Source organism: Botryllus schlosseri, chromosome 14 (genome assembly GCF_051294905.1).
Source record: "Botryllus schlosseri isolate E-star chromosome 14, Bs_hap1, whole genome shotgun sequence".
In the NCBI taxonomy this organism is placed as follows: Eukaryota; Metazoa; Chordata; class Ascidiacea; order Stolidobranchia; family Styelidae; genus Botryllus; species Botryllus schlosseri.
This window is the reverse complement of record NC_137249.1, coordinates 17980319-17994448: the sequence shown is the minus strand read 5'-3', so window position 1 is coordinate 17994448 and position 14130 is coordinate 17980319. Positions and strand designations below refer to the sequence as shown.

The window sequence follows — 14130 nt, the reverse complement described above, 5'->3', positions numbered from 1 at the left end:
GATATCAGCGTTATTAATATAGGTACAATACACAACAATGATTCATTTCATATCATAATTTTGAGGGTGAGTTGCAACTGCATTTCTGGTTCCAGCTCTGATCAGTTTCATTTAAAATAACGCATAATACCCTCAATGCCAACAGAAAGATCAACTACGTGAAAAATGCAGACAAAATTGTGCGTTTTATTTGAAACGTGGTCAAAACTTGATCAGAAAGTAAGATACCAACTGATGCATATAAAGGAAAAGTCAATCAACATGAAATGAGTCACTTCTTTAGGACAGAAGGTCATAGGACTACAGCGATAAAAATGACCAAAATAAGAAGGAAGCATAAATTGTATATCTTACCAATACTTCAATTTAGATATAGTTTCGAGCATGTAAAACCAAAAGTCCCTCAAGCAGTGAATGAACCACTGTGTACGATACACATGAGATAGCTATAGGAACAATGCTGTGAAATCGGACGACATTAGATCAATTGAAGACATTATGTTCACAACTGTGCCAGCTAGTGCCTGTACGTGACAGAGATTCCTAATCAGCATAAATTCGTCGTCATGCAGTTTTATCAGCACAAAATACTGTTACTTTTCTCTGCTTTATCATCGACTATCATCCTCGCACCATCGATCTACGTCTCAATCTATTCAATAGGAAAATGTAATTAACAGCAACTGCGACTGCTATCGCCAATTTAAAGCTACGAGTGTTATTTTCCTCGTCGGGAGCTCCATCGAAATCACTTTTTTTCTGAGTGTCCTTCATATTATAAGAGCCGTCTTCCCAAAAATATCTCTGGGAAATTCTGCCGCAGAATTTGCACAAGTTGTCGCACGCGAGAAGATGATTTTTCAATTCCGTGGACACCAGCGGAGCTTTCAGAAGCACGGCCAGGTGACCGAACACAATCGCGTCGAAGGTCGTGGGGGCGGCGCCGAAAAAGAATTCAGAGTTTCCGAGGCGTTTCGATAGCTGCGTTATGCATATTTTGGCCTCTTGTTTCCAATGCGCTTCAATGTCAGTAATAGCAACTCCCGTACGAAGATGTAAATCAGCTATGATTCTGTTACGAATTTGTGGTAGTTCCCAATACCTATTCACAAACCCGAAACTGTTGACCAAAGCTTTCCTAGTTACGTTGATATAATTTGCAGAATTCAACCACAAGATCGACTGCAATCCTGGTTTCAGCTTATTCTCCACCATCGCCGAATATGCCAAAGTGTCTGCCTGTTGAATATCATCAAGTTTGAAGTCGGCGTTATACTGTTCCCGGCGAAATACCGAGATGATGTTCATAGGAGATGAAAACACACTCTCTTCAACAAGCAGCTCTGGAAGGCAGCCAGTCACGGTGGACTTTGGGACCACTTCCTCAACTGCCAATGGTGCATTTGTGAATTTTGAGTAGGCTAACACCGTCAGACAATCCGGGTCGATCGATGGAAGCCCCCAGTTTGGGGCCCATACTCTCAATTTCAAATGATCAGCGCCTTTCATTTGATTAGCATGTATCAATCACAATCACCTGGATTTACGTGAAGAAAAAATAAAACCGTTTTATACAGATCATCATAGCTCGGGGGCGGCCAACCCGTGGCCGGCGGGGGAATTCTGGAAATTATAGTTCTATATTATCAAAAAATAAATTACCAAAACCAAATATTAGATTAGCCTGACCGCGAAATTTGGGATTTTGATGATTAAAATATCAGTTCCGACGCAATGGTGTAGCCAGGGACCAGCCACATCAATCAGAAAGAGAGAGAATCTTTATTCCTATACATTACATATCAACATTACACTACAAAAATTCAACAGTGAAATGCGACATGCAAGGTAGACGGGAGGCTCGATATGACGAAGTCTTCAGAGCCGAGCCACCCAGGACAGGAGCAATCTTCACAGTCGATAGAAACTAACGAACAGAAAGAAAAACAAGACACAGTATCATGGACCAAATCATACAATCAAACCACAATCAATCGAATAAGCAAACCCCGTCCACGTAAAATAAATAGTGCCATAACAGCTAAGCATTCGAAATACTGATATATTACAAGTGATTTTGGGGTCAGGTTTACTTGTGAGTTGTTTCAGGAGGGTTTAACTTGGGCTATTTTGAATGCCTCACCATTGTGACATTCAACAGTTTGAAAGCCTTGCTATAATGACACTCATTGCGGATTGCTTTAATGCCTGTTCTGACACTCACTTCATGAGAATCGCTATTCTGAATAGTGAACACTAGCCATAAGAATAATATACGATACCTATAATTTGAACTAACAGACGTGAAAAACAATCCCACTTAATAGTTAATAGCCAATATTGAGGACCATAGACTAGACAATCGATTTGCAGTCGCAAACTCACAGGACAGTGACTGGGGAGAGAAAATAGTCTCTATCGAAGTCTTAAATAACACCATAACGCAACGTCAGCAACAGACGTAATTATTTATTATACTTACTAGCAGTGTTGGGATGACTCGAGTCACTTTTTTCGTATGACTTGACTTGACTCGAGTCACTTTGCTAAAATGACTTGACGTATCAGAAATGCGGATTGACTCGTGAGTCTGAGCAAATTTCACGAGTCAATTTCAAGTCATCAAGTAATCGGTGCCGATAAAAATCACTGCATCTTGCTCTTTCATATGTTCGGATTGTTCGCGAAACACTGATGTAACCCGTGAGAGCGACCAATCATTCAATGACCGTGCGTTTTACTGGGCCTCTATTGTTCTCACACAAATAAATAAACCGCAAACGAAGTGATCGAAGCTTACACTTTACGTTGTCGTAAACTTGTTTAATAAAGTAATTTCTGTTCTCTTTTTTACCTTAACCAAACCTCTAGTTTTACTGTAATTGAATTCGAATATAGTTTATATATAGCCTCAGCCGTTGGCTCGAATTGTATCATACTAATTCGTAAATGGGTAATGCATTACATCCTATCAATTCGTATCTATTCTCTATTTTGGCTGGGTTCGGTATTATAAACTGAGGCTATATAATTACTTACGTGGTTTAGTAGTTCTACGTACATGTGAGCGATACAGCACCTTCTTCCGTGTATATTTAACGCTATATTCGTTCATCGGTTCAAAATCAATGACCAATCAATCTGTTATTCAGACAGATAGCAAAATGCAATGGCGAAAAGGCAACTTGACTTGAATTGTGACTTGACTCATGACTTGACTTGACTTGAGTCACCTCCAAAAATCGATTGACTTAACATAACATAACATAACATGGTTGGGTTATATTTTTGATCTGAACAAGCCACACACAATGTACAATGCGATGTCATGAACAGATAGGAGGATGTAGAACGACACGCATCAGTAGCGATCCTTTACTCTAACATCCACCTCGGCCTAGAGTGCCCGATGTCACAGTTCTTTTTCGATGTTGATCTCTTTGAAGCCGCGGCCCTTTCTACTAGTTCTTTTCCATTCTTTGTGAGTGCTTTCTTTCGCCGGGTCTTTTTCTGGGCTTTTTTGTCGCCGTAAGAACGGCAACGGCAAGGGAAGAGGAGCCCAGATAAACCTCCGACGGGAATCGAACGCGGTTCGCCTGCGTGCTGGGCGCTTATCGTAACCACTACACTATCTCCCCTGCTTGACTTGACTCGAGTCAAAATGTACAATGACTCGAAACGACTCGTGACTCGAAGGTAGTGACTTGATCCCAACACTGCTTACTAGTGACTCGTACACGTATACTACGTAACGTATAGGTATTCAATATATTTTCGAATGTGACTACTGGGGGTTGGTCATGGGGTGAAGGGAAATAACTGCATTTCGGTCCTGAGTTTCAAACTGGATTCAATCTTAGGCAGGCAGTATCCTGAGAAAACACTCACACACACGAAATTCACATAGATTACTAACCATAACCAACGTTAGTACGGTAAATAGCAATCTAAAGCCAAATTCAGATTGTCGCAAACGAAGGTCATTTAACCGTGACTTGTTAGCCAGTGCGCAATCAATGATAGCGAGACGTATCACGAATCGGTGCTCCTCAACTCCTCGTTTGGGAAACTAAAGATAACTATAAAAAAAAACTAGATTAGCCCTCTATAGTGGAACATATTTGGCTGGTCCGCGATAGAAATTGGTAATTCGTATGGGACCTCTTTTTTCGTCGTCATGTTTTCAAAATCCACAACCCAGAGTTTGTCTGGCGACGTCATAAGTGCTGCTCGCTGCCCCAAATTCAGTTGTTACAAGCTTACAACCACTGAGCTATGTACCAGAGATGAGCGGATTTGAAATTTCTATGTCCTAATCCAATCCAAATCCGAACCTTCAAATCCAAATCCTAATCCATAACTTTTTCACATTCAAGTCCATGTCCAATCCTAATCCGATTCCAACCGGAAATTCAGAAAAAATACTAATTTATGCAATGGAGGGATTCGAAAATTTTCTTTCACAACCAACGATTCACTTGATTCAAGATAACTTAGTAACCATAATTACATTAATAACTGATCTGAATAAAGTTTGTCGCCATTCGCCACACGACATTTCAATCTCCGAGAAAATAGGTAAATCCAATCCAAATCCTAATCCGTTCTGAAAAAAATGTATAATCCAAATCCGACAAAATCTCACAAATCCTGTTTTTTCAAAACCTAATCCTAATCCGTGCTCATCTCTGCTATGTACACAAAATCATAAAGCCAAACCAGGGATACCTTGATATAGGTTTACCATACGTCCTTCTTTAGGAGGATTTGTCCTCCTTTTTCGGGTTTTTGAAAATGTCCTTCGAGGACGCCTAAATGTCCTCATTTTTGAGATTTTGTCCTCTTATTAGGAATTTTGGTCAAATTTATAGCAAAATTCGACTGAGATGCCGTAAATCAGCACCGAAGTGACGCTCCGGCGGGTATTTGAAAGCACTAACAATGAATGGAAAAGAACTATAGTTGGAAGGGACGCGGCTTCAAAGGGATCAACATCGAAAAAGAACTGTGACATCGGGCACTCTAGGCCGAGGTGGATGTAAGAGTAAACGATCGCTACTGATGCGTGTCGTTCTACATCCTCTTATCTGTTCATGACATCGCATTGTGTCTTATCGCATTGTACATTGTGTGTGACTTGTTCAGATCAAAAATATAACCCAACCATGTTATGTTATGTTATGTTATTTCTGGAGCTGAGCTAAAGTTGACCCTTTTTTTTAGTCAGCCACCCGACAATGCGAAGGACAAAACAGTATTTTGGGCACCGAACCAGAAAGATCACCTTTTTTTAGTCAACCGACTACGAAGTGGTAGAAATTTACCACTTTTTCAGGATTTTCCACCGGTATTCTGTGTTTGAAAATTTTGAAAGAGTGTCCTCCTTTCCCGATTCCAAAATATGGTAACCCTACCTAGATATCCCTGATCCAAACGCTAACTGCCCTGACCGAATCCGACAAATATCATCAAATCCATGAGCATCTCTGCTGCACAGATTGACAAATCTGAAATCAGTGACCGGTTCATAGTTTAGGATTAGATTAAGGTAGCGTCAGAGGTGATAACTAATCATCATCATCATCATCATCATCGTCATTCTATTATTTGTTTTATCAAGTCAATGCACACAAGATTGCGATATAATGAAAAGATATGAGGGTGTCGAATCGACTTGGAGTAGTATTTTAATCAGACACCCACCTTGGCCTACAGCATGTAAATGAGAGGCATGTTCACCGGGAATAAAGGATAATATAAAAGAAGCGACAAAATGAATGCTGCATGTGTCGGAAGGCGAAGTCGATGTGACAGATTGTGGTCCGGTAATCTTGGGGGCTGTTTAGATAGCTTAGTGGGGCTGACCAGTATTGATTTATCATCATCATCATCATCATCATTTGCTGATCAGATGCTGTTCCGCACTACTGGTCCGATTTATCAGTGATCATGTTCCGGTTGAGGTCCAAGGAGCATGATTTTGAATTTGCTTAGGAATATAGATATTTTTTCTACTGAAATAGATATAATAAATAGGGTTTTAGGTACCAGAGATACAGAAGGATTTTTTGCGAGATCTGTCAATCGCATCCGGACATTCCGGAGTCATTTGAGAATCCGATAATCTCCATTGCTCAATCATGCATTACATTAGCACTTGTCTATTTACTTTACTTTTACTTCAGCCACACCACAGCCATGCAGCAGCTTGCGTTGCATCACTGAGCTATGAGTTCGTCGGCAGAATACGGACATATAACAACTAGTTAGTATCATATACTCAGCATTTTACATTGTAGAATTTCTTAAATTAGTTCAAGTATTTTTATGGCGTTATAGTGTATATATGTAATCTATTCCGTTTGTTGAGTGAGTTTTCGCTATTCATTGGAATATCTGCAGCCGCAGCGTAATGATAGCGCAACGGTCATAATGGTTTACATTCAATATCTAGATTCCATTTATTTTCCAATTCAATTATATATCAGACCATGATACCTATATCAATATCAGCCATAGTTCTCAATATTTCAAAAACATTTCAAATATTGGGAACTATAGCTGATATTGATAGAGGTATCGGTTGCCGGAGAACCCGTCCCTTGGAGAACCCGTCCCTACCAACTCCGCCCTCGGAGAACCCGGCCCTTGGAGAACCCGGCCCTCAGTGAATTCCTCGGGAAATTTAGAAATTAAGTGTATTCACAAGTATTATTATGAATTAATAAAGTAATAATGTTATTATCAACTGATTTGTCGGTCTTGTAAGGAGGTCAGGGCATGCGTGGGATATTAGGGTTGCCGGGGGTGGGATATTAGGGTTGCCGGGGGTGGGATATTAGGGTTGGTGGAGGTGGGATATTAGGGTTGCCGGAGGTGGGATATTAGGGTTGGGGGAGGGGGATATTAGGGTTGGGGGAGGATATTAGGGTTAGGGGTAGGATATTAGGGTTGCCGTGGGTGAGATATTAGGGTTGACGGGGGTGAGATATTAGGGTTGCCGGAGGTGGGATATTAGGGTTGGGGGAGGGGGAAATTAGGGTTGCCGGGGGTGGGATATTAGGGTTGCCGGAGGTGGGATATTAGGGGTGGGGGATATTAGGGTTGGGGGAGGATATTAGGGTTAGGGTTAGGATATTAGGGTTGCCGGGGGTGGGATATTAGGGTTGGTGGAGGTGGGATATTAGGGTTGCCGGTGAATACAATATTTCCCGAGGCCGGCTTCACATTTAATGCATTTTTAATGCAAAATTGTTCGCGGGCCGCATTCTCCGAGGTCCAGAGTAGTCGAAAAACACCGTGAATACCACAACAAGTAGACCACGCGTGCTTGATAAGCAAAATTTCCCGAGGGCCGGGTTCTCCGAGGGCAGAGTTGGTAGGGACGGGTTCTCCAAGGGACGGGTTCTCTGGTAATCGAGGTATCAACAAATCTTATATCTGTTTCACACCTCATCTGGTGTTCATGTATGCCATTGAGTCCTGTCATTCCCAGGCCAGCATATGGTCAGAGGTGATCATCCCGCTGGGGCGATCAGTAGCGAAGTATTACGCATGTATATGTTTTGCCATACTTGTATTATACTTTATCAAGTGCTTATATTTTTATACTGTTAACATTTGACACTTTGGATTTTATATAGCAGAAAGCAGTTTTTTGATGTTTGCATCACTTTTATGAGAACTGCGCCTCTGACTCTCTTTTTAGAGTCATTATACTCATGATGCTTTAGCCGCGAAGATGCGCGTTTCAATTTGGAAAGTACATGCGATCCATGACCAAATCTACTTTTTCAAACTACTTACCTGAGTACTTTTGATATCTTCATTTTCTGATTTCAACTGAAGTAGTTTTGACATATCTTGTAATTGCAACTTATACCGTACTTATCACTTGAATATCCACCAGCTATCGAACTACTATGACCACCACTACATACGGTATATAATACATATATAGTACATACTTATGTTTACGATGATTCATATACCTTAATTTACGCATCCCTCATCAGCCCAATGTTGCACTGGCATTGGTGAATTATCGGGCTTCCCAGTCTGTACCATTCAAACTGGATTTTCATACCATGCCGATATCTTAATATTGTTATTTCTAATGGATGGTCAACGAATTATCGAATCTCTCTTGTTATAAAAGTCATTTATATATAGCTTTTGTCACCTCTTACTATTTTTCACATCGGAACCAATTGATACAACGGAAGCATACATTTAATATGGAGTTTCACGGAGCTGCTGGTACGTCTACAGAGATTGCTGCACTTAGCGGCTGTACCTTGCTACTGCCTTGTGTGTCAGTTGGCAACGTCGGGCAACTGGCTTGCGATTTGCTGATCAACTCTCTCGACATGAGGAAGTTGGGACACATTTTCACTGAATGTGTCTTACCAATCGTTGGTTCACATCCATTTGGATCAAGTCGGCACAACGTCCTCACATTGTCTCTTGAGCTTTACTATGACAAGACAAAGCACCTTGCGGTATTGCAACAGAGAGCTCCGGCAGTACCTGGAAGATTACGTCAGTTTGCCAAAGAACTAATTGCTTGGATATCCGAACGGAGCATATCTCGTGTTATCATGTTGACTAGCTGTCATGCGTATGAAAGATTGGACGATGAAATTCGTGGCACCAATGTGCGATTTATAACCACAAAAGAGAAGCTCAAACACGAGCTTACCGCTGAAAACATAACTGCATTGAGTGAACGCAAATCTGCATTTGGCTCCACGTCATTTGTCATGCCCGGCAGCGGTGTTGCTAAAATATTTTACGACTTCTGCCTCGAAGATGATTGCAATTTTGAGGCAACTATTTTCATGATATATTGCTCGGAGGGTGATAATTTGCCGGAATCGTTAGAATTGTTGAACACGGTAAACCGATGGCAGAAATTTAAGCACCAGGACTGTGAAAATCAGTTGATATGGAAAATACCGGAATCATGGAAGCATCTTTTTGGTTCCACCGCGCCTAGGAGTATATTCTGAATACGCAATGTTGCAGCAAAAATTTATATTTCACAGCCACCTGTTCATTTTAACATCACTAATTGTGTATCTGTTTTTGTTTATTAGAAAACAATTTGATGATATTGGTCCTTGATTACAAAATAAGATGTCAGGAATTAGCGATGAAAAGTTGAATGCGATTCTGGGCATGATGAAGCGTGCAAAAACAGACAATGAAAAGTTTGCTGCGATGCTAATCGTAACAGAGACTGTCAAGCCGGAAAATTTACCGTTGGAAAAGCTACATCGACTCCTGCACTGTATTGGGTTACAGTTTCCCCACAGGCTTCTGGCAACAGCCTGCAAATTGAATGAAGACCAAGGGGTGAAGCAAGCTTATGGATCCATCGCAATTTCCGTTATCAAGTTATTTTATTTGACCGGGCCTGACGGTTTTGATTCGAAATCAGAAAAGACAATAGTTCTGCTTTTAAAAACAATGAGGGAATTCTCCAACTGTACCGATTCCAACGAAATTATTACAGATTGCCTTGCCACTTTGGTTATTTTACTGGAGAGAAGAACAGATTTACCTTATGAAGACGTCTTCCAAGCTTTGATATCATGTCCTTACTGTTGGATGGATAAAGTATTTCCAGTCCTAACAGTTTTGATTGAAAGTCATCCAGAACTTGCTAGAGATTCCCAGTACAGTAAATGGATTGGCAAGATGTCCAAGGATTTCAGGGATGAAAAAGGGCCATTAAAGTTTGACATTTGTAAAATTTTGTTTCGTGCAATACGCAACCTAAACGGAGAGCTACTGCCTAATTGTGATGATTGGCTTAACAATGCTATTGTTGGACTCGGTGACATATTATGCAGTAAAGTATCACAAAAACACAGACAAGACGCGATAAAACTTGCTTCCGAAGTGGTTTCGTTAATTGGATTACCATTGTTTGTTGATATTTCCAATGAAAAGAACTTGATAGTTGTTTTAACTAGACTTGCTTGTATCGAAATTGGACTTGTATTCCGAGATATTCGTGAGCATAAACATCAGGGGTCTGTCGATTGTGAGAGTATGCTATTAATAGCGTCGTGCTTCAAAGTGACTGAACTGTTTTGTCAAGCAATTGCGGAGTTCGAACAAAATGAGCAAGAAGGTACAAGGGACGCATTAAATTTTGAGCAAATACGCCTCGCTCAACCCACATTGTCAGATATGGCAACTTCTCTGATTGAATATCTAAGCAAGACAGTGGAAGAAGACTTTGACATTGAGCAAGGTGCAGAATTGCATGAATCCAGCATAAGGATGTTTGGAGCATGGATGAATATTGAATATAATGTATCATCTTCACAGGGGCTTGAAGGACAAAAGTTACTGCCAATTTTACTGTTGTTTATCAGGGACAGCAAGAGATTTCATTTAATCAAATTCATTATTCCTGCTATAATGTTGTCTTCCGGCTCGATGGACTCTTCGAATGATGAGATTTTTTCAATTCTGTGCAATATATTGACGGAATTCGTCAAGTCCAGCAACTCATACGTTTCTGGAAGTGACGACGCATTGGTGCTACATCTTGTTTTACAATGCATGGTCGGCATGATAACGTCAGACTTCCAAACAAGCAAAAGTGACGCAGAATGTTGCGATTTCATTGATGATATAATGGAAAAGCTGCATTCACAGACTGTCAGTTTGAATACCAGAGCCTACCTGTTCACTTTGTTTGCACGGTGGCTGAACCGTCTGCCAATTTCAGGGAATTCCGCCAATGAAGTGGTTCGTGAATGCAAAGATTTTGTTTTCGAAGCGTTTCAAGTTTCAGAGACTAATCATAAAGTGGAGCTGAATGAACGGTGAGTAGTAGGCCTAATCACAACTGATAGCAAGGAATGTGGGACCTTTAACCTTCAGATATCTTCAATATACCATCCCTAATTACTCAAACTCCGATATTTTCTTCGTGAAATTCCGACTCAAAGTTGCTGTACACTTACTGTAAATAGTTTGTTAGCCTATGTGCCTTTTCATGTGACATTAGGTTTGAGTTTAATGTACTTGGAGTTACAGTCGGCTTCAAGGCGTTCATTGTGATTCCCCGTATAACCTGACTTGTGATTGATATTGGCGTAGACGGAGGGGCCATATTTGTGATGATACAGACACCCACGTCACTCACCATCTTAAAATGTGGCTTGTGGGTGTCACCATTCAACTAATCGATACCGATGAATCTATCAGTAAATTATGGTACTGTGGGCACAATATTTTCTGTACATTAGAAAAGTGTTTGTCAGACGTGATTTACGGCCACCATTATTCTTTCAGGTACCGGCATGCCTGGTTGGAAATATCACCATTGTGGCGATTAGCTCTTCATGAAATATTGGAATATGTTAACAAGAAAAAACAGAAGAGGGCACTTGAGAGCAGGTTGCCGGGAACTGATCATCACATTTTGTGTGCAGCAAAAGCATCTGATCATTTTGACGGTTTGGAGGACCTTGTGGAGCTGGCTCGAATGGAGTAAACTCAAGAATTTGCCTCGAGTACGGTAGTTATGTGTCTTCCGTAATGACTAGTGATCAGTTTCTTCCAATTCCAGCTAATGTTGTCATGCCTTCTATCTTATTTTCTGCATTCAAATAAACGCACAATTCGTATGCTGTATTGATCTGAAACAATGCATGAATCAGCAATGACTATGGAGATGTCGATTTGAATATGCAACACATACAATTCTAAATTGAACTTTGCTACAAGCTTTATTAGTCATTGAAGTCATATTATGATAATGTGCTCAGACTTCCTAGTGACATTTAGGTACAAATCACATGGGATAAAAATCGTCGCAATAGCACATATTGCCCAAATATTTCAATGATAGGCTACTTCCTGTTTTGGACCAATTGTTAGTTAAAGTTTTGAGAAATAAATAATTGTGACGAGTATCCTGCTAAGCATTGTTGTAAAAAAGATGCCAAAAAATTACATAATATAATTACATACATAATATACATGTGGTATGGGCAGACAGAGAGGCAAGGAACTATGCAAATCAAGATCACCATATGGACACGACAAAGATTGGCAGCGATACCTAATACCACCAATCCAGGACCACACCTTATGGTTGGCCACGGGAGTCCAACAGGTGATGAGATCACTGCACGCGATGACGAAAACAATACGGATATATACAGTAATTGCATGCGATGACAAAAAGAATAAGAAAATATACGGTGATTGTCAAGTTTTTTTCAAGCAAACCATTTATACAATTATATTAATCATGAAGAATATGATCTAATATGATGTAGAAAGACAGAATTCTCTTAAGACACGAACTAAACAGGAGAAGTAATTTTGCTTTTCAAATACAGTCTATGATGCAAACATGTCACAACTCCATGTTGAACACAGCAATACTACATGGTTTTCACAAATCTTGATCAAACAATAGTACCAAATATTCCACATATGAAACTGCTGGACATCCAGCGATTACGGTATCATTGTTCTCTGAGTCATCAACTGTCAGGTAAGTTCCATCTGTGAAGAAAGCGTCACTAACTTTCGCTGTGGCAGATACCATACTGGATCTGGATTATGAATAGGGCTGGGCACAATGATTCGAGTACTCGAATCTGAATCGAGTATTAATTTTAATGATTCGAGTCGAGTAGCAAAAGGCGATTTTTTCGAGTACTGAAATTACATGCTTCTCACCCCTGAAAGTTAATTTATCAATGACAGCTATAGTTTCGATACTGTTGAAGCCTAGAAACCTTGATTGGCGGTATCGTAGCATATGGTATGTTCGAAAAATACCAAATCATATTTTATGAGATGGATAACAGGCATTATATTCTTAGTGGTGGCATAACCGGTGCATATTTAAACTTTGACGCATTACATTATGTTATGACGTCATAACGAGTGATACTCGATTACTCGACTCGACTCGAAGCATATTACGTGATTCGGAATCGAATCACTCAGGTACTCGATTTTGCCCAGCCCTAATTATGAAGATATGGAGTCTGAAGAATGAGGAATTTCACAGGGATTCTATGCGGATTTGACAACAAAGACTGCTCAACCGAGAGAACTTCCAGGCACTTGCGTTTGTGTGGTCAACAAATTTTGCGGCAGCACACCTATTACTTGTCCGTCTTTGACCAAGTAGATGGCTTCTGGATTGTGGTCCGGGATATTAATTGGTCCAGCGGGTGGTGCTTGGTAATTTGTATTTGGCGGCGGAGCGGACAATGGGGTTGTGTCTGCCATAGGCGTGGTCAGTGGATGGTAAAACGAATTAGGTTGAGAAGCTAGGGTTGCGTATGTGCGTGTATTTTCTCTTATCTTTGGGTAACCCTCTTTACCATTGCAACATACGGCACGGGATGTGTAACCAAATTCAATCCACTGGATGATAAATGCTGCGAGGGAAGTCAGCGTTATGAAACTGTTCAAAATATGCAGCGTCAGAGGGAAGCTATTCAGCTGCTGGTAACCATGGTCAAAATGGCTTCCAATGCTCAGCACCATTCCACAAAGCGAAACCCAATTCGAAACAACGGTCATCACCATCAGAGTCACAATGAAGCATACAGTTCTTCTCTTTGATGCAAATATCCCGATAATGCCGGTAGTAATGTACATAAGTCCACACCATATACCAGAAGCGGTAAACGTCCGGGAGTAAGAACACATACGAGTAGTGTTAGATAGTTTTGAAGACGATGCATCGTAGTATAGGAATTCACATTTCACAACTAGTGAGAAAGTCAAACTACTTATTCCGACCAGTACGCTCACAACACCGATGATGACAATGATCATGCTAAGCGTTTTGATAACTCGGTGATTCATCAGAGTGTCTTTGTTCTCCCGTTCGTTATTTGCCTCTGTGGTAAGAGGTTCTGTGTCCATTGCTAATTGAAATCAATTGACGTCTTCCCAGAGTAAGAATTGCATTTTATATATATCCAGCATTTACAAATCTATCAAAAAGTTTCCATTATGAAGGAAAGACGATGCCAGTATGTACATTGTTCATATGCAATATAAAGAATCTTGCCACAACAACTTGAACTTGAAGTAAGTTAAGCTGTCTCAGTTTCATGAAAACAACCAGTA

General features: G+C 40.4%; 3 protein-coding genes across 3 annotated transcripts; 2 read left to right on the top strand and 1 right to left on the bottom strand.

The window, feature by feature from the left end:
• Positions 1-166: 166 nt before the first annotated feature.
• On the bottom strand, positions 167-3145 carry LOC145455792 (metaxin-3-like). The gene has a single exon (XM_080333809.1). It carries the CDS (start codon positions 1507-1509, stop codon positions 622-624), a length of 888 nt encoding a protein of 295 aa, XP_080189935.1. The 5' UTR covers positions 1510-3145; the 3' UTR covers positions 167-621.
• Positions 3146-6382: 3237 nt separating this feature from the next.
• LOC145455790 (proteasome assembly chaperone 2-like) lies at positions 6383-9105 on the top strand. The gene is made up of 2 exons (XM_080333808.1): positions 6383-6576; positions 7422-9105. Exon 2 carries the CDS (start codon positions 8121-8123, stop codon positions 9009-9011), a length of 891 nt encoding a protein of 296 aa, XP_080189934.1. The 5' UTR covers positions 6383-6576; positions 7422-8120; the 3' UTR covers positions 9012-9105.
• A 33-nt stretch (positions 9106-9138) lies between these two features.
• Positions 9139-11656, top strand: LOC145455767 (neurochondrin-like). The gene is made up of 2 exons (XM_080333763.1): positions 9139-10844; positions 11317-11656. Exons 1-2 carry the CDS (start codon positions 9139-9141, stop codon positions 11516-11518), a joined length of 1908 nt encoding a protein of 635 aa, XP_080189889.1. The 3' UTR covers positions 11519-11656.
• The last annotated feature ends 2474 nt before the right edge of the window (positions 11657-14130 follow it).

What these genes read in the sequence shown, in the direction of transcription:
- LOC145455790 (XM_080333808.1), top strand. Translation starts at nt 8,121, where the DNA reads ATGGTCAACGAATTATCGAATCTCTCTTGTTATAAAAGTCATTTATAT.
- LOC145455767 (XM_080333763.1), top strand. Translation starts at nt 9,139, where the DNA reads ATGTCAGGAATTAGCGATGAAAAGTTGAATGCGATTCTGGGCATGATG. An exon ending in AAAGTGGAGCTGAATGAACG is followed by an intron (nt 10,845 to 11,316) that starts GTGAGTAGTAGG and finishes TTATTCTTTCAG; the next exon opens with GTACCGGCATGCCTGGTTGG.
- LOC145455792 (XM_080333809.1), bottom strand. Translation starts at nt 1,509, where the DNA reads ATGAAAGGCGCTGATCATTTGAAATTGAGAGTATGGGCCCCAAACTGG.